The sequence below is a fragment of the Pantherophis guttatus genome, chromosome 1 (genome assembly GCF_059756535.1).
Source record: "Pantherophis guttatus breed Tessera chromosome 1, ASM5975653v1, whole genome shotgun sequence".
Lineage (NCBI taxonomy): Eukaryota > Metazoa > Chordata > Lepidosauria > Squamata > Colubridae > Pantherophis > Pantherophis guttatus.
The window spans coordinates 121,683,551-121,703,620 of NC_142063.1; the positions used below are offsets into that span (position 1 = coordinate 121,683,551).

A 20,070-nucleotide genomic window follows, 5' to 3' on the forward strand; every position below is an offset into this window, starting at 1 on the left:
CAAATGCTATTAAAGAGTCATTCTGGATAAAAAGAAGATTCTGGACAAAGAATTTAACATTAAAGTTCACAGACAAGATGTACGACATGGCAACAGAAGATCAGATTCTCCTAAGGCTTCTCAGCTTTTATCATTTGCTCAAGAGGACTGAATTTCATTTCCATTAAGGGCTTCATTTTTATTTATTTTTTTGTTAAAGCAAGACAATTATTGGTGCATGCATTCTACAGCCAGTTGGTGCTGTAAAAAGTGATTCTCTCTACAGAAAGGAACCTGCAAACCAAATTTGCTAAATCTTTATAGAGCATGAAATGCTTTCCAGCATGATAGTTTATTATTTCCAAATAGCCTTTTTTCTGGCAGACATACAAGTATACCTAGATTACCTGTTTAGCATCACAGTAGCGGACCCCAAAGTCATGGAACTGAGGGAAGAAGGTTGGCTGGACTATTGCAATCTGCGTGTACAGTTCGGCGGGACGAGACATGGCAGGGGTTCCTGATAATAAGATTACTCGTTTGGCAGCCTGCATGGGAATGATGTCACAAAAGTGAATTATACCAAGCAATGAGGAGGAAAAACTTTCTTGGCCAGAAATGGTGGACTTAGGTGCCAACTTGCTTTAACCTCACCTCTACTGACAATTCAACAGGTAGCCAGCCGTAGGCAAGGCAATCTTACTCAGATATGGAAGCAATTTGTGCAAAACAACAGTTTTAAGTCTCTTGGTAGCATCGTACTTTGAACATTCAAATAACATGATAGACAGCAGTCAAAACAGAGTACCTTAAAGCATTTTTTTTCCTGTTAGCTGATGCTTGATTTCAGTTAAATAAAGGGAACCCCAATTGATTAGTGTTATTCTTAGTCCAGCCATTTCATATAGGAGCTTCCCTTTGGAACGTTTCTGATGAAAAGGGGCACTTATCTGATCAACAAAAGTCGTATGCAAGAAAATGGAAATGGTCTTCCTCTGGTTTTTGAATATTATCATTTCTGTGTACAGGTAGCCCTCAACTTACCCTGTTCAATAATCATTCAAAGTCACGGTGATGCTGAAAAAATAAATTTATAATTTACATGATCTTCACATGCCTCAGTCAAGGGCTCACCATTACAGCCAGTATGTGTTGTCCTGTGCCTGAGCTATTTTCTCCTCCCTCCCTCCCTTTGCAGAGTGAAGAGGAAGGGTTTACAAAAAAGTTAAGAGGCACACGGGGAGTACATCAATTGTTATAGTGTGCTCAAGGCTGTCGCTGCTACTGCATTGCTTTCGATGTGTATTCCCCACTATGAGTTTGTTTACTTTCTTATAATCCCTTCCTCTCCAATGAATGTAAATAGAATTAATTACTAATTATCCCAGAGCTAGATAAAAACATTCCAAGGAGCTGGGAAGTAGAGAAAAGGAAAATGCAGCTATGGTCATGTGATTTTCCACCTAGTGATTTTCCACCTGCTTAATGACAGAGCTGCTGGTCCCAATTGTAGTCACTATATATAAGACTACCTATATATAAAAGATTACCTATATATATAAAAAACCTGATCTACTTGTCCTAGGGAGGGGGAAACAACATGGTAACTTTTTGGTATCTTAGTTTGTAACTCTCTCCTGTAACCAGGCTAATCACAAATGCTGGTAACTGAAGTCCAAAGCACTTACAAAGTTCCTCATTGCTTATCTCATTTATATTGAAATAAGGCAGCCGCTGCCAGCAGGTGATGGCATATATTGCACTGAAAGAAGAACTCAGGGGAAATTTTAAGCTACATAAATCGACAGCAAAAATTAAATATAGGAAATGGATAGAACCTTTATTTTTGAACCTCTTTTGCAAATAGGTTGGCTATAATATTAGTGGTAAGAGACTGCATAAATTCTAGAATATCTTATTTTCACATAATTTATCCAACAACCTACAGTGAAAGGACTAAATGAAGAGCATACAAAGAACATTTTAAAAAGTAAAACCACTGAAGGTGCAAAAGTGCCCTATCTCTGTGCAGTGATTTACTGGGTTTTTTAAAAAAAAATCCATAGCCTGTGGTTACTATGCTATTTGCTGTGCTTTGCACCATGGTAATTATTCAAATCCATATTGTACTGGAGCTACAATTACAGCCATCTTCCAGATGCCAATCTCTCCTGCCTTAATCAGCTGCTTGGCATTTAAAGTCAAGGGTGTTCTAACTGACACATGGAAACAGTTGATAACGATTTTAATACAGAAACTCTTCTTTAAAGAAAGACTAATTGGGAGACTGGATCTGGTTTTCATTCCTGTCATAAAAAGAAAATAGATGCAAAGCTACAGTGTTAACTTTGAAAGAAGCCCAAGGTTAGAATCCAAAATCTATTATTGTGTGTCCCATCATTATCACAAAGCATCCAAATTCAACCTGAAACTGAACAGATACAAAAATAGCTATCATTTGATTTTCGACAGCAACATATATTCCAACTTTAAACAGAATAAAGAGTATTGGAATATATAAAAGTATATGAGTGAGCACTTAACTGTAGGTAAGAAAAAAGAAAGCCACGAGGAGTAGATGAATACATTGGCTTAAAAAAAAAATCTGACAGAATCTGTCCTTAAAAATATTAAAGCCCTAATTATCCAATAACAGCGAGTGGTATTCTGATAGGTAAAACTGAGCATTAAGTTCTTAGGTTTCCAGACTTGTAAAGAATACTTCTTGAAGCCCAAACACACACAAAAATCAGATTCACAGTAGCTTTTACAGTACTTTCAGAGGTAAACCAATGCTGTAAAACACTTTCAGAAGCCATATTAACACTCTTTCTATAATTGCATAGCATACAGGGTTTATATTTTCCAAAGCCATTGCCATTACACATGCAGAGAACTAATTCAGTAGCCATTGTTTCCTGTATTTCAGTGGATGGATGTTAAGTCATTATACACTGGAAAGTTGCATAATATGGCATTACAGCATTAAAAATAAAACTTAATGTTTCATTAATCTGCATCTTCATACAAATTTCATTCATTGCTTGCCATTGAAAATTTTGAGACTTGTAATTCATTAAATTGACATTCCATACTCATCACCATTGTCTAGATAATTCAAGGCACAGGATTATAGCTCAATGATAAATGATTACAGATTAAGAATTTCAGAACTTCTACCATCTCTGGGTATCAATCAATAGAGTTCTATATTCCACTAGTCTATTTTGTACTTTCTCCCAGGAACAAAGGAGGAAGTCAATACATTGGCTTTAGATATGCCATTAAACAGATTACATCCAAGAAGGATCACTGCATCTAGAGAAGAAACTTGAGTAGGTGTATTTGTTAGGATTGATTTTAATTATGAACAAAGGGCAATCAGTCAATTCCTCTATGTAACAAAGCAACTTTAACACACTACAGGAAAAGTCAGTTATAGAAAGGCTGAACACAAAAAAAATTATTTTGGATATCCTGTTGTAAATTGCCATTAAAAGTGATAAGGATGAATGATATCATATCCTGGTGCATATTGCTCCCTCCCCCAGTATGTTTTGTTGTTGTTGTTGGGATACTATAATTTGTTTTTATTGTTGTATGCTACCAAGAGTTGGTTTTTTGTGAATTGGGAGGCCATATACTGTAAGTCTTGAAATAAATAAAATAAAACAGGATACAGAAGTAGAGGAGATAAACTCTGAATCTAGATTAGGGGTGTCAAACTCACGGCCCGCGGGCTGCATGCGTCACGTGCTGGCTCCGCCCCCACCTGGTTTAGCGAAGGGGGGGAAAGTCCCAATACATCATGTGACGACGCAGTGACAATGAGGGTTTGACACCCCTGATCTAGATGATCTAGAAGCTACATAATTACTTTTGATACAGTAGTAACTGTTCTAAAGATGGAAAAATAGGTAGATAATCTATGCATGGCCTAGATATGCACTTTAGAGCATTTGAGCTGTTGCCAGCCCAAATTGTGCAAGTTGTATTTTCAATGATGAGAGTGCATTTATTTATTTTATTCAATTTGGATCCTGTCCAATTCCAACTGTTTGTGATTCATATTCCAATTTGGGATATGAAACCAACTCAGGAGACGGTATTATACATTCATATTCATACCTTTCATATATCTGCCTAAATCTTTAGCAAGGGAGCATCAATACTTTATCATGGATGATTGAGAAATCTACAGTGGATATACCAAGAATATTTCTCTTCATAATTGCTTTTGAAACTTATGGAATTTTAGACTTTGGGCCCATGTTTTATACATGGGCCTATTTGAAGTGTCTATATATCACTGCTCAAAAGCCCTTTCCTTAGCAAATTATATTTAAAATGGATGGTAAAAAAACACCACTTTATCTTAAGAAGCTATCAATGTGTAACTGATCCTGAAGTTAAGATAAACTTTTAATGTTACAATCGTGCCAATTTTCCTTTCCCCAATGCAATTTTCATATCTGCTCTTCAACAGTTTCAATTTGAAACTTCAACCTTGCTTTTTAATCAAGTTTTGATTACATGTCATCATTTTCACATTACTTTTAATACTTACAAGGACCATGTTAAATAGTCCTGGAAGAGGAACTTGGTGTTTTCATTTTAATTGGTGAATAATAACTTTGTGAATATTAGCATATCAATATTTATAGAAAATAAAAAGGAAAAGATAAAGATCCTCTCAAGTCAAATTTAATTTAAAGTGACTACATAGAAACAACTATGCCATTTTCTTGGCACTTTTTCCTCCTGGGAAATCAAAAAAAACATTTCAATCTAGACTAAAAGCTCTGAGTAGGCTCCTTTGCAAATAGCCAAATCCAACCCACCTTAGATTCAAAATCCAGATAAAAAGGGGTAGCTTTGTTAGTGACTAAGATAACCAACACTGATGGATCATTATTATTCAAGATAATTTTGTTTAAAACATAGCTTGATGATTGACTGTTTGTCCAAGAATTTTTCAGTATCTAAAATTGCTTTCCATATCTCAGAATTTGATAATTAAATCTTTTTTCTTTTTCATCTAAATGAGATGCAATCCAATGCCAGCAAATCTGCTCTCCTACTTACATTAGTTAACAGGGAGAAAGTATGATGAGGTAAGGCTTTAGAGTCAAGGCCATTTCAGTATATTCTTCAGGGGGATGTTTAAACTCTAACCTTTGAGTTGCCTCTGTAATGTTGCTCTTTAATATCTATAACTTTCTCATAAGTTTCTAACCAGTACATGTACACACACATACACCAGGCTTCTGAACACACAGGGCCTAACAGTCTCTACATTCACAATTCGTATACTCACCTTTAACAGAGGCATTGCAGTCCGACATCGAGCTGTTTTACCATTCTTAAGAAAATGGGATTCATCCTGAAATTGGAGAAATGGAAAGACAATAAATTTTGAACAGTAGGAAAACTGCTTTGGGGCCTGGTTTTGAATAAATAGTTCTGAAGTATTTTATGCGCTGTGTGTTTTGAGCCCAGAAATAGATCAATCTCAATGCCTAGCAATATGCTGAATGAAAAACCAACACAACACAAGGTGATTTATTGGAAATGTAAATTATTGATAACAATCACCCAAGTCTGTGTTTTCCAATCAACAATCGCAGCCAGGCATACAAGGGAAGTGGAAGAAAAATGATTCTAAACAATTACTATTCTTTTGTTATCACAAGATCTCATCTTATATGCAGATAACTGTCAGTCCCTCTACTATACCAACCTTTCCAAATGAAGGGGTTAATGAGAAATATCAGAAAGGAGGAAATCTAATTAGGAACCAACTGGTTTGCTGTTAAAGGCTCACCAGGTAGATAATAACCTACCATTTGAGAGCTCCCTTTCGGTAATGAACTCTCTCCCGAGTGCTGTTAGGAGATGGGGCTTCAGGACAAGGAGGAAATTGGAAATGTCTCTGGAAGTATACTCATCTTGTCTGCATTTCAGCAAGTAAGCAGCCATGCAGAGAAAGGATAATAGGCCCCCCTTCAACTCTAAGATGCTGCTTTCTCCAGCTTGATTAGTGATAAGTTTATGCTAATAACAGTCACCAGCAGAGGGAGGATTGAAGACAGAAATGGCAGAGCAGAACCCTCCATGGGGGCTATTTCACAGTGAAAGAAACTCAGAACTCTGCAAGAGAGTCAACAGGAAAACCACTAAACCATATTGTTTTATATAAGAGATTCATATGTTGCCCTAATTACAGGTAGTCCTTGGTTAACAACCATTCATCCAGTGACTGTTCAATGTTATTAATAGAGCTGGAGGAGAAGAGGGCCATGTTGTGGCCTGCCAGAGGCCAGCAGAACTGGAAGCAGATTCGGACATTGAGGAGGTTGGGGAGGAATGTGGGCCAGTCCTGGAGTCTGGGGAAGGTTCGGACAAGGGTTCTGAGTCAGAGGCAGAGAGGGGGCCAAGGCCATCTGGTAGTTCTTTGCTGCCTCCAGAGTCTGACATCAGCGAGGCAGAAGAACAGCAGGAGCTTGTTCCCAGTGTGCGCATGCGCAGAGCTGCTAGAAGACAGGAACAATTAAGAAAATAGGGTTGACTTGGGAGTAAGGCTTGGAAATGATTGGCCCCTCCAATAAGACATAAAAGAGAAGCGAACAGGACGTGAGCTTTTGCAGGAAGCAATTAGTTCATCTAGTTAGTAAAAGACAGAAAAGTTCTGTCTGACTTTGTGCTAAGTTTGGCCCTGCCCTGCGTGTGGCAATTACCATATTTTTCGGAGTGTAAGACACTGCATATGGTGTGCTTATGCATATGTGCATATCTTATGCACATATGCATAAGATGCAGCTTAGTTTTTGGAGAGGAAAAAGAAAAAAAAATCTGCCTACCAGGTATTCATCTGGCTAGCGTCCTTAGTCTGGTCAGCTTCAGCACATTAGTTTGCTGGTTTTCAGCGCGCTTGCGCGCTTTTTATCCCCTGCTTGGGGATAAAAAACAGCTTCTAAAGCACAACTGATCTTTGGAGAGAGAAGCAATGAGAAAAGCAGGTAAAGCACAGAGATCGCATCACTTTTTAGTGCCTCGTTAGGGCTGAAATAAAGCTTCGAAAAAGCTATATTTGGAGTATAAAACCAAATTTTCAGCCTCTTTTAGAGAGGAAAAAAGTGTCTTATACTCTGAAAAATATGGTAGTTCTCTGGCAGCATTCCAAGGGAGATAAGGTGGGTGGTTGTAAACACTCCCCTGTAAGACTGTTTGAGAAACCTTTCGGACTGGGAATGACAATAATTCACAGCCATATGAATTAAAGAGGTTTGCCGGGACTAAGATTGAACTGTATACTTTCTAAGGAAGCCTAGGTCAGAACAGGCCAGTTCTCAAAGTTGCAGCCATTGCAGGGTCCCCACAGACACGTGATCATGATTTGAGTGCTTGGCAACCATCCTGAAATGATGGTCACAGCGTTCTGCGATCATGTGATCACTATTTATAATGTTCATTGGTGGGTTCCAACAAGCGAAGACAATGGGGAGGCCAAGTTGCAAATAGTGATCGTGTAAAGTTGTGCCTAATAAACCATACAAGATTAATGACTGCAGCAGGGATTGCTGTAACTGTCACCATAAATTGGTGTGGTCATGTGATGTCACACTTTATGACCATGTCGCTTAGCAACGGAGTTCCCAGTCACAACTACCATTGGGGGCTACCTATATTTATTCTGTATTAACATGAAGCTACTGACCAAGGGAAGGCAGTCAGTTTCCAAGAAGTCATGATTTGGTTGTAAGACAGAATAATTCCTGTGCACATCTTGCTATGTGCACTTCTAACATGCAAGGTTAACAATACAAGAACAGAGTTCATGGTCACCCTTTATCTATAGTAGACTGGAGCACGGGTGTCAAACTCCCTACGTCACGATGCTGTCACATGATGTATCACGAAGTTTTTTCCCTTCACGGAGCTGGGGTGGCCGTGGCCTGCTCGTGACGCATCTGGCCTATGGGCTGACAGTTTGACACCCCTGGACTAGAAATAATTTTTTGTACTTCTAAAGATACAAAAAGAGTTGTTTACAGTTATTTTTTCGGCAATAAATTTAAGCCGTTTGTCACGATTGTTCAACTATGTTACCTGAAATGGTGATTTACAATTACGAAGCTTAACCTAAAACATTAATGTATTCTATGCAAATATTAGGTTGCAGGTGAGTTATCCTATCAGGCCGACAGCTGAGACAGTTTTAAATCCCGATTATGCATAGGAAGCAACTGCATGTTATTCCCATTATGCTGAAACAGGTTTCCCACCTCTATCTGTAACAGTCCACCAAAATTAGGTCACCTCCTGGAGGCTACTTACAACAATCACAACTTGGAAGGTGGTTTTGAGCTGCTTCTTAATCTTGCTAAGAAGGTCAAAACTGACAATGTTGATTGGTTTTGCCGAGACTTGGTCTTTGCTTGTTGCTATGACTCTGATGGTGTCTGGGCTGAGAGAAGGAAGCCATCTATGGAAAGCCTAAAGAAATAGGGGGGAAAATAAAGGCAAAGAAAATATATTTTTTCCCCATCTGAGTAGCTTAAAGATTATAGCTAATTTAAAAAAACACTTGTTATAATTTATATAGCTCACTTTTAAGTCTACAAATTGCTATGCATTTCTTAACTGTATTTACCTTGCATCATACAGCGATCATTGCTTTTTATTGTTTTTTACATTAGGTTTTTATCTTTGTAAGCTGCCTGGAGTCACCAAGCGTGAGCATAAATTTTCTTATATAAATAAATTAAATAAATAAAAAATACCTGAACCTAGTCAAAATATAAATGCGGAATTGAAAGCAGCAAAATTTAAAAATAATAATATACTTCCATTACTTTTCAGATGGTAAGCTAGTTTTGAGACTTCGTTTCTTGTTTTTCCCACCCATCTAGAAATAACTATTTCCTTAAAATATTGCATCATAAGATGCCTTACAATGCAGACATTTTCACAGAAATGGCCCAATCTGCATCAGGGTTGAAAGGGTGTGGCAGGTGCCCCATAAGGCGTACCATCCAAAATGTTCAATCTGATAAGGATGGTTTGCATAACAACAGTTTGTTTTGATCATGATTTGTTGCACAAGTCACAGTGGTCTTATTTACACACAATAAACTATAAGCCAGGGGTATGTAACTTAGCACTTAGATTTATGTACCGTTTCACAGTGCTTTACAGCCCTGAGCCAGGGGTGGGTTCTACTTACCTTTACTACCAGTTTGAAACAGGGCCGCGTGCGCGCACTCTTCTGTGCATGCGCAGAAGCGTTCTGATGACGTCAGGGTTGGTGGGCCCGCCGGTTTTACTACCGGTTCTACAGAACCTGTCCAAACCGGGGGCAACCCACCATTGCCCTGAGCGGTTTACAGAATCAGAATATTTCCCCCAACAATCTGAGTTCTCATTTTACTGACCTTGGAAGGATGGAAGGCTATCAACCTTGATCCGGTCAGGATCGAACTCCTGGCAGTAGGCAAAGTTAGCCTACAATATTGCATTCTAACCACTGCGCCACCAGAGCTACTATAACATGTAACATTTTTCAGGTCACTCTTCTAAGTCCAAAATGAAGAATGGAAAGGCCAAGGTTAAACCAAAAAAAACCTTGAGCTGCTCTTAAAATGTACCCAAAAGGTGAAATAATTTCCCCTTACTTTTCAGACATCTATTCCAAAAGCCCAAAATAAAATTACTGCCCTTTTCAAAAAACTAAACAGCAATAAAGGAACAGTCTTCAAGGATAGCACTTTCCTATGGTTTTATCAGATTTGAGGCTAGTGAAAAAAAATCCCACCATCTTTCAGAATTAGAAGCTAAGCACTGCTGATAAGCAAAGCTCTGCAGATAAAGAAATTACCTCAGCCCATGTATATCTCACGGAAGAAGGAGCAATCACCAGCAAGGGCCACTCTTTTCGATAATAGGAAACAATGCAGATTGCCTGGATAGTTTTCCCTAAGCCCATGTCATCTGCAAGGAGCAAACGACCTTCCCTGGAGATAGCAAAACTGTAGGAGATAAAACAAAAAGGCAAGGCTGTTGCTTGTAAGTCTGTCAGGGCCAACATGTCCAGCAAAGGTTGTGCTCTCTCAAGAGGACTGAGGACTTGACTCACTCTACACCTTCTCTCTGAAATGGCAGAAGGCTCGTCACAAGTTTAGGATCCACTCCTACAAGGTCTGCTTCCAGGGGATCTGCTGCTTTTGAGAGAGATTTCTCAAACTGTGTCACAAAGGCCATTATTACTGGCTTGGGTAGTGGTTTCAGCTGAACATCCGGAAGGCTCTTTACTAGTTCCACTGGAAAGAATATAGACAGAACAGATTGGCCGATTTAGAAAATCTTATAGTCACCCATTTTATATATATCAGTTCTGGTCAGCTAACAACCTTTAATCTGTTATAATTTATGAACAGAAAATCAGCACAAAGATTATGCCTGTTCACCTCAATTCTTAGAAATTCTGTGTGTGTGTGTGTTTGTAAAGTGTAAGTGTATAGGTGTAAGTGAATATCCAATTAAGAAAGGATTCCAAACCACCTCAAATTATTTCATGAATAATATTCCTAACTTCAGCAGGGCAGCTACAAATAAGGAGGAAAAGACAATTCTCCAGAAAGATACCAAAATCCAAGCATTATTTTATGTCAAGCCCTAATTCTAGCAATTTACTTTTAAGCAATGAAAATATTGCTGCATTGTCTTAGGTCTTTCAACCAATGAACATTTCTCAAATCTTTTTTGAAAAAAGAAATGAAAGTCCTGAAATACAGAAATTGGAAAGTAAAAAGTAATTCTGACAATTTACTCAGGAATTCAAAGCTGTACTCACTTTGTTCATCATAAGAGCTTTAGTACTGACAGCAAACTACAGGCTGTTTATTTCTCCAAAGTAGCCAGATTAGACCTCCTACTATCCAGACAAAATCCTTTATTCCAAAATCACATAAATATATGAAAAGATTTATATTAGTAATTGTAGGATACATATGCTAAGCATTAAGTATGCTTCCTTTGCTTTGATCTATACCAGTGATGGCTAACCTTTTCCAGACCAAGTGCCCAAAGCGTCCACATGCGTGAATGCGCGTGTGCACGCCCAAACCCTCAAAATGCAATGTGTGCAGCCTCCTGTGCATGCACCCCGCCCCCGCCCCCCCCCCCGCACATGCGCGGCAGAGACCCAAAGACCAACTGGTCAGCAGGAGGCGTGCACACATGCGTGGCGGAGCTGAACGTGGGCAATGGCTCGCGTGCCCACAGACAGGGCACTGCGTGCCATAGGTTCGCCATCATGGATCTATACTATACTAACAAGACAAATAGGCTGTCTCGGCTGAAACAGAGACCCCATAGGGTTATGCTGCTTAGAAAGCCACACATTAGAATTATATGCTGGCAAACTGCAGCTATTATACTCCTTTTACTACTTTGAAAAAGTGGAGGAAATTAGAATGTCTCAGTAGCTGGAATGATTCATTCAGGAGATGCTTTATTTTTTGTTCCAAATGATCTTTTATCTTAATACAATGAAGCAATTTAGGTAATAGCTAAATGTGCATAGCTGATTATAGAGACAGAATGGAGGGAGGGAGGGAGAGATAGAGGGTGGATGGATGGATGGATGGATGGATGGATGGATGGATAGATAGATAGATAGATAGATAGATAGATAGATAGATAGATAGATATAGATATAATGAAATACTCATAGTAAAAGGATGAAACATATCCAAGACAATGCATTGAAGCAACCAAAAGTTATCAAACCAATTTCCCATACTCACATCCCTAGCCACAAAGAAAACTGCTTGCTTAAATGGATGGTGTTCATGCAGTTCCTTACTTAAACACAGCAGTGAAAGCAAAGTGTGCATTGGATTTGAACTAATTTGAAATAATTGGGTAGATAACCTTTTCAAGAAAACAAGGAGAGCCTCAACAGTGTCTTGTGTTCTTTTCCACACCAAAGCAATAGCTGGTATATTTCTATCAAGTTCAGCAGCTTGACTACTCTAGAAGATCACCTCTCAAACCTCTGCAGTGGTATGCTTCCAGTCAGCCCACATAGAAGCAGAAGACTCATTAGCAAATGTGTCAACTTTGGCAGACAACTGCATTGTTTTCAAGACATATGTTTCAAGGTGATGCATAGCCTCGTTTCAAACTGAACTGAAGAATAAAGCAGAATAAACTTTGGAAAGTCTTTGGAATAAAATTTAGTCAAAATATCCCCATCAAAGTCTTCCTACACAGGACTCCTATGTTATAAAAAGTAGTTTTTAAAAATTAACCTGTCAATCATAGTAATTGCTTCTAGTGCCATCATGTGAAAGCTGTAAGCAATCTTTTTTAGCTAAAGAATCAGAGAATTCCAACAAAATGAATTACTGTGTCAGTTATCTCTACTTTAGAGGCAAATGCTAAGAAGTGTATTTTGTGAGCTGTTTTGTGAGCTGACCAGAGTTATGGTACATAAGATGGGTGGCTACATATGTCTTTTTAATCAATAAAATAAAACAAATATTTCCAAAATATGTGGACAACTAAGAAGAGAACATTTCTTACTTAGTTTTAGGTAATCCTCCAGTAAGAAATTCCATTTTCTGGTCTTCATATCTGCAAGGATCATAATAAAGAATCTGGGTAAGTATAGGAATGAACAAACATCAGGCTTCAAAGCAGTAAAATGAAACAAAAACCATGCGAAATAACCAGACTTCAAAACGAGTATCACAAATGCAAACTTACGCTAGAATTTTCATACGGTTTTAATTAATTCTAGCAGCTTTCTAAGTATCAGAAGCAAAGACTAAATCAAGATATAGTAACCACTGCTGCACGGCTCAAGTTCAGGTAACAGCTATCTCAATCACCATAAATCCTGGAATTCACTTGCTTGAACACTCCTACGATGTTGGCAGCATAGCCAATATCTACTTCAAAGCGAGAATAGGAAATCAGAACGCATCTTCCTTTGAGGGTTGCTGATGGTTTCTGCCAGCCGGTACATGTCTTCAAGAGGGATTTTAGCTGAGAATTTTGACCAGCAGAAGATGATTCTCCACCCCCAGTCATTTTCTCCATTCCTTCCAGGGATGTCAAAGAGATGGAGGGAAATTGCTCTACTCTTTCCACTGGGGATAAAATGCAGATTTCAAAGAAGAGAAAAAGAAAGACAAAACAGATAATCAGAACATCATCTCCCAGGAAGAATGGAAAAGAGAAGGATCAAAGAAACACGAGAGACTTTCAAATGTAGAAGAAAAACAGAACTGGATTGAGATTACTATCAGTGCCCACCAATGCCCACTGAGGAAGCTAAGAAAATGTATCACAATCAGTTACTCCCCTCTGAATTCAGCATTGTTTTATGATTTGAATAGCACTTAAAAAAATAAAATTTTACAGCTAGTTAAAACTTTCCAATATTGCAGAGCCACCTCTTTGAAATATTAAGCTATAACCTCTGGGTTTTTTTTTTTTTTAATAAGCCTGATAAATTTCCAACTGGTTAAACGGAACTGTTGAAATCATTTTAAACTATCCATTTTTCAAAACTATGATTCTGTTTTTTTGAAATATAGTTCTGTTTCTTTGAATAGAACTCCTTTACAGATAAAAGTATTTGTATGTATCCTTGAATAAATTTATGAATATAAACTATTTCCACCACTAATTAAGCAAATAATATTAATCGTCTCATAGGCTTTCCAAAACCACATTTCCTGCTGAACTCTTTTGAATTCAGAGGATTTCAAAATAGAATTCCAACTGATTAATTACTTACTGAGATGGCCATAGTCTTCAAGACTGAAATTCCACATCCTTGTTTCTGGATCTGGAATAAAGGAAAGTTAAAAAAACAACAACAATTTGAAGTCAGGAATATTCTATTATACTTAGAAAGGCTAAAACATACCAAGGTCAGTTTGGTGTACTAGTTAGGATACGAAGTGAGATATTGGAAGACTGCAAGTTCTTGTCCCACCTTAGACATGAAACTACTGGGTGACCTTATACCAGTCACTCTCTCTGTGTCATAGGAAGCAGGCAAGGGCAAATCATTTCCAAAATCTTGGCAAGAAAGCTGCATGGACTTGTTCAGATAGTCACAAGGAATGAATACTGACTCAAAGGAACAATAAAAGTAAGACCACTGGCATAAGAATTCCTTGTATCAAGATAACTTATTTAATTATACAGAATGTACAGTGTATATAGCAATAGCACTTAGACTTATATATAGCTTCACAGTGCTTTGCAGCCCTCTCTAAGCAGTTTACAGAGTCACATTGCCCCCAACAATCTGGGTTCTCATTTTACCCACCTCGGAAGGATGGAAGGCTGAGTCAACCTTGAGCCTGGTGAGGTTTGAACTGCCAAATTACAGGCAGCTGGCAATCAGCAGAAGTAGTTTGCAGTACTATACTCTAACCACTGCGCCACCGTGGCTCATAGATCAACCATGTACCAGAGTTGCACAAGCCAGAGGCTAATTATTATAATTTATGAGATCCCATAAAGAGATTATTTGAATAATTGTAGAGGGTCCTTTGCACATGAGTTCACAATTGGCACGCCAAGGCACACAAAATAATCTATGTTTGACATATCAAATATATATATAAGACCAAATATAAGACTATAATGATAAATAAGGTCTCTTGTATATGATAACTTATTTTATTAAATTTTATTATATATGAACCTTTAGTTGTAGCTAAATTGAATATTTTTTTCATTCCATATAGCACTCGCCATTGTAAAAAAATCAGATATAATAGTGTTTTGCACATTACTTCAGAGACAATATATATGACTGAAAATGATAGTATATATTATCATATTAGTAGTCTAATTTTAGGAGTAGAAGTGCCATTTAGAAAAGGCCACTGTACTTAGAAATACACATGTATCTCCTTAGTGGAGATGTAAATGAATCATCATTATGCCAGCTCTGGTCTCTGTGAAAGTGCTACCTCTTGATAGCTACTCCCATGCCTCTGCACCCCAATCATAATTCTTTGTTAACAAAATTGTCCTATTACACCAGAAACATAATTCTATTTTTCCCTTTTTTTACAGATATCAAGAATGATAAACAGTATAATTTTTTTTCTTTCCAAAAAGCTAAAGATACTTCAAGCCCTGATGATCATAAACAAACATGAGTCCATGTAGATTTTTTTGGCAACAGTACATAATTTATTTGCCACCACTTCTTCTTGGTTTTTGTTTTTTTTTTTTGTTTGTTTCCTAATCCATCCTATAGTCCTGCTTGCTCCCAGACAGGAGTCAGCAAGAATAAGAAATAAGATGTGCATAAATATATACCTAGATTAATAAATAGAAAGGTTGTACATTAAAACTAATAGCAATGACATGACTAATAAAATAGGCATTTTGAAATGGGGGAGTCACAGATGTTGGGCATCGTCCCCATTAAGGAATCAGAAATATGCTCTTTAATCTAGCATGGAACTGAATTTAAGAGTTTATTACATCCAACGTTTTAAGCTGATGGGTACTGCTTCTTCATCACTGCTGTATGATGCTCTCATTTACCCACTAAAACAGTTGCACAGATTATCCAACCTTCATTGTATAACTGCTTTTCTTCTTTAGCTACTGTTCTACACCCGATTGTGAGTACAGTACAGGTAGTCCTTGACTTGCCACAATTTGTTTAGTAACAAGTTACAGCTGAAAAAAAATGACTTATGGCCGTTTTTTCACACTTAAGACTGTTGCAGCACCCATGGTCACATGATTAACATTTGGATACTTGGCAACTGGCATGTATTTATGATGGTTTCAATGTTGTGATCCCTTTTTGTAGTCTTCTGACAAGCAAAGTCAATGGGGAAGCCAGTTTCTCTTAACAACCGTGTGTTAGTAACTTAACAACTGCAGTGATTCACTTAATAACAGTGACATGAAAGACCGTGAAATGGGGCAAAACTCACTTAAGAACTGCCTTGCTTAGCAACAGAAAGTTTGGGCTCAATTGTAACCATAAATCGAGGACCACCTGTATGTGGGAAAGGAAGTCTGTTTTTTGTGCCCTTATGTTTATATATGACCTGAAACTATCTCACCCACAGCACACCATTTTTGGAACTTTTTCAACATAGGTAGCAACAGCGCTTAGATTTATATACTGCTTCATAATGCTTTACAGCCTTCTCTAAGGGTTTGCAAAATCAGCATATTGCCCCCCAACAATCAGGGTCCTCATTTTACTGACCTCAGAAGGATGGAAGGCTGAGTCAGTCTTGAGCTGGTCAGGATTGAACTACTGGCAGTTGCCAGAATTAGCCTGCAATACTGCATTCTAATCACTGCATCTCCATGGCCAAAATCAAGGTAAAAACTTGATTTTTTTTTTTAAAAAAAAGGCAAAACCTAAAAATAAAGCTATTTCTGCATAATTTACAATATTTAGCACAATCTCAATTGGAAAGGTCTTTAAAAACACAGTGAACTGAACAGCAAGAGCTACTTACCATATTTTTTGCTTGGTAAGCTTCTGAATATCTCAATGAGCTCTGTGTTGTATCCAATCTCAACTCTGAATCGACCTTCTGAATGGTTTATACATTTTCCTTTGAGAATTCTGTTATTTTTCTGTACAGACATCTCAGGCACATCGCCCGAAACCTTAGAAACAGTAGAATTTTGTTCTCTGCCTCCTTTTACAGGAGCCAAAAGGGGTTTTGTACCATAAAATTGCAATGCATTATTTCCTTCCTTCTTGGCACAATCTAGATTTCTGGTACCTGCCTGCATTGGACAATTCCTTGCAGTGGTTCCACCTGCATCCAGCCATGTTGCCTGTTTAAGGAGACCCTGCTTGCCGGGAGATTTGTTCTGAATCTGTACATTCTTTACAGGGTATAAATTCATATTAGCTTCCAAGATAGTCTGATGCTGTTCTCCAATATTCTGGCCTGCTGCACCACATGTAGGTGACTGCAGTGGATCAGAATTACATTGGATTAGCTGACCTTGTCTGCAAGAACGCTCAGGAGAATGGCAATGAGAATTACTCAGAGAGCTTTGCACTGCTGATGCGGGCTTCTTAGTGCTATCCAACTGTCTGTATAAATTTGAGCTAGACTCCACTGAATCATCTTTTTGTTGGCCTCCATACGAAATAGTTGCCTGCTGATTTGAACTACAGTGGTCAGAACAGATCCGAGGATTTCTCTGCATCAAATGGCTGGTAGGGCCCTGGAGGTGCTGGTTACCAAGGATGGTGTGATAGCTTTGCTTCTTCAAAGGCTGCTGCAGGTTTCCTTGACAGCTATCAAGATTCTGCATGTCAGAGAGCTTCATAGCAACACCACCCTGCTGAGCTGCCAGTCGCTCTGCTCTCCTTGCCAAAGCCTTTTGCCGGTTCTCCTCAATCTTCCTTTTCTGCTCTTCAGTAAGTCCAGGCAACATTTTTTTGTGGGTCCTCACCGAAAGTCGCTAGAACTGGAGATGAATCTACAATAAAAACCAGTTATTTTAACAAATTGGAGAAACCTTAATTAATCATATGTTTATAGCATCTATTAAGAGATTCATCGCACAATAAAATAAAACCAACATTTTTGAAACAAATAGCACATTTCATTAAATAGATAACGTACTTGGGCAATGCAGCTAGCCGCACCTTTAAAGAAGTAGCCTCTTCTTTTTATTAGAAAACAGGGGTAATACTTCTTCTGAGATGGTGCTTAACACATTTCTTTTTCATTTATTTATTTACTCATTCATTCTTGCAAAAATGTATGAAACAAAAACAAAAAGATATTGAAACTGTAAAATAGATACAAATAAATAATTAGAGGGAAAAGTACTCTATCTTAACTGAATCCAACTTTTTTTCTTTTTACGACCCTGTAATCTCTTAATTTGAGATAGATTTCAGATGATTGGAGCTGAACATTTACTGGCCTATGTGGAGTTCACAACAGAAATGTTCTCTTTGCATTCTGAGAGAGAAACATCTGCTGCTACCACGGGTTGAACTCTCAACCTTCCAAATGGGAAGCAAGCATCTTCAGCAGAGGTGGGTTTCAGCAGGTTCTGACCAGTTCTGGAGAACCGGTAGCAGAAATTTTGAGTAGTTCGGAGAACCGGTAGTAAAAATTCTGACTGGCTCCACCCCCACCTATTCTCTGCCTCCCAAGTCCCAGCTGATCGGGAGGAAATGGGGATTTTACAGTATCCTTCCCCTGGAGTGGGGTGGGAATGGAGATTTTACAGTATCCTTTCCCTGCCACACCCACCAAGCCACGCCCACCAAGCCACACCCAGAAAACCGGTAGTAAAAAATTTTGAAACCCACCACTGATCTTCACCACTAGGCCACCACACCGATCACAAATGAATCCAGAAATAAAAACTTTGAAATTGCAGTCCTATAATTTATGAAGGGATTTCAGAGACTGTAGGATATTTTAAGTCTCTCCCTCCAAAGACAGGGGGAGGCCTCAATTCTAGAAAAGAAATGTCAGTCCCACTAGCTAGACCAGACCACAAAATCTACCCTGCATGAAAGCTAAAATTAATTTTATTAAGATTGTCTATAATAACCAAATCTTGCTTGTCAGATTGTGCTGTACTTTCTCCCCCTTCTCATACTCCAGTGAATCTTCACTGCTGGCAACAGGAAGGAACTATTCACCAAATAAGATAAGCCACAATATGGCTTGATGTAATGCCCCTTACAATTACAACTAAGATAGATAACTCTAGGTAAATTTGGCTGAAAGCCACAACCAATTTTTTCAAATATGGAATTAAGAAAAAAAAACTGACCGCCAAATCCAAAGAAGGCAAGAATCAAGTTTGATTTCTGACGTTTTGGCATATAAGAAGTTTGCTACAACTGACCTACATATTCTCTTAAGAATCTCAACTGTGTTTCAAAAATTGAACATTTATAGGAATATTAGCAACCCAGGCCACAAAAAACTGAAGTATTTGTAAATATTAAAATGTACCTTATGACAACCTTAAAAGGCTAGCAAAAGTTCTTCAGTCGATTTAAATCTGAGTAGGGCTCAGCCTTTCTTGGAATAGTGCATCTTTTTCCAACGTCTCCGGTGTCACCCTGCAAGCCAACAAACCAGAAGAAATTTTGAAACAATACAAGTCTTCCAATACCAACATGCCAAAGGGAAGAACTGAGAAGCAGTTTTCCTCTTTCAAGCCACTTTGAAGTGTCAATGGACTTTGCTTGGTTTTAGCTTTGGTGAACCAGCCACTGTGGCGTTATGGGTTGTGCAGAAATCATAGTTTATTCTGCAAAACTTAATTCAAGAGCCGCTACTTCAGTATGCAAATATAACACCCGTGCCTAGTCTAAATAAAAGCTTTTTGTTTTCAGGGTTACATCCATCCGAGCACACTGCTTCACGAAAGAGTTTAATCCAATTGTACCCAAGAAGTCAGCTTATTATCCTGACCACCGAAGCGAAGGCAAAACAATTTAAGACTCTAAAAGTCAACTTTTAAGGGACTTTTACTCTGGACTTTGCTTGGGTCCCGGTGACTCTATCTAAAGCATTGACCCCGATTCCCCCCACCCGTCCACCCTTTTAAGCAATTAAGCAGCATCCAGCTGCTACTTCTCACCAGCAAGCAGAAGCTGCGCTCGCCGAAAAACATCCGGCAAGTCTTCATGGTCCCATCTCCAGGAACCACCTCCCAGGCTGAAGCCTTTCAAGCTTCCTACTAGCCGTTGACTACAATTCCCAACAGAACCTTAAAGTCACCAATCGCCAACCCCCTCGCGGCGACGTCCATTAAGGAAAGCGTCACGGGGAGAAAAGGCCTCAATGCATCATGGGAAATGAAGTTTAGTTTCAGCTCGGGCGCTACGGTGAGCCACGTCCTGATAAAGTGTACGGACCGAGCATGGAGAGAAAGGGATCGTTTATACGTAGAGAAATCAAGTCAGGACTAAAGTTAAAGCTGGTTGCTGAAAAGTCGCATTAAAAGGAGCGACATCTGAGGTTCTTAATCTACACCACGTTCGTGGAATAACACCTATTAGATGTCCATTTATTTTGC

General features: G+C 38.5%; 1 protein-coding gene across 2 annotated transcripts in view; it reads right to left on the reverse strand.

The window, feature by feature from the left end:
* SMARCAL1 (SNF2 related chromatin remodeling annealing helicase 1) overlaps nt 1-19,813 on the reverse strand; it is a 31,045-nt gene extending 11,232 nt beyond the window's left edge. The window contains exons 1-11 of one of the 2 annotated variants that reach the window (XM_034421915.3): nt 19,633-19,813; nt 18,999-19,108; nt 16,509-17,493; nt 13,790-13,840; nt 12,876-13,136; nt 12,568-12,618; nt 10,115-10,298; nt 9,857-10,007; nt 8,317-8,475; nt 5,297-5,362; nt 387-527 (exon numbers count right to left, since the gene is read on the reverse strand). In XM_034421915.3, coding sequence (XP_034277806.2) covers nt 387-527; nt 5,297-5,362; nt 8,317-8,475; nt 9,857-10,007; nt 10,115-10,298; nt 12,568-12,618; nt 12,876-13,136; nt 13,790-13,840; nt 16,509-17,448 — 2,004 coding nt within the window. In that variant the 5' untranslated portion in view covers nt 17,449-17,493; nt 18,999-19,108; nt 19,633-19,813. The remainder of the gene's footprint in view (nt 1-386; nt 528-5,296; nt 5,363-8,316; nt 8,476-9,856; nt 10,008-10,114; nt 10,299-12,567; nt 12,619-12,875; nt 13,137-13,789; nt 13,841-16,508; nt 17,494-18,998; nt 19,109-19,632) is intronic. The other variant, XM_034421924.3, reaches the window with a different exon arrangement.
* Between the last annotated feature and the right edge of the window lie 257 nt (nt 19,814-20,070).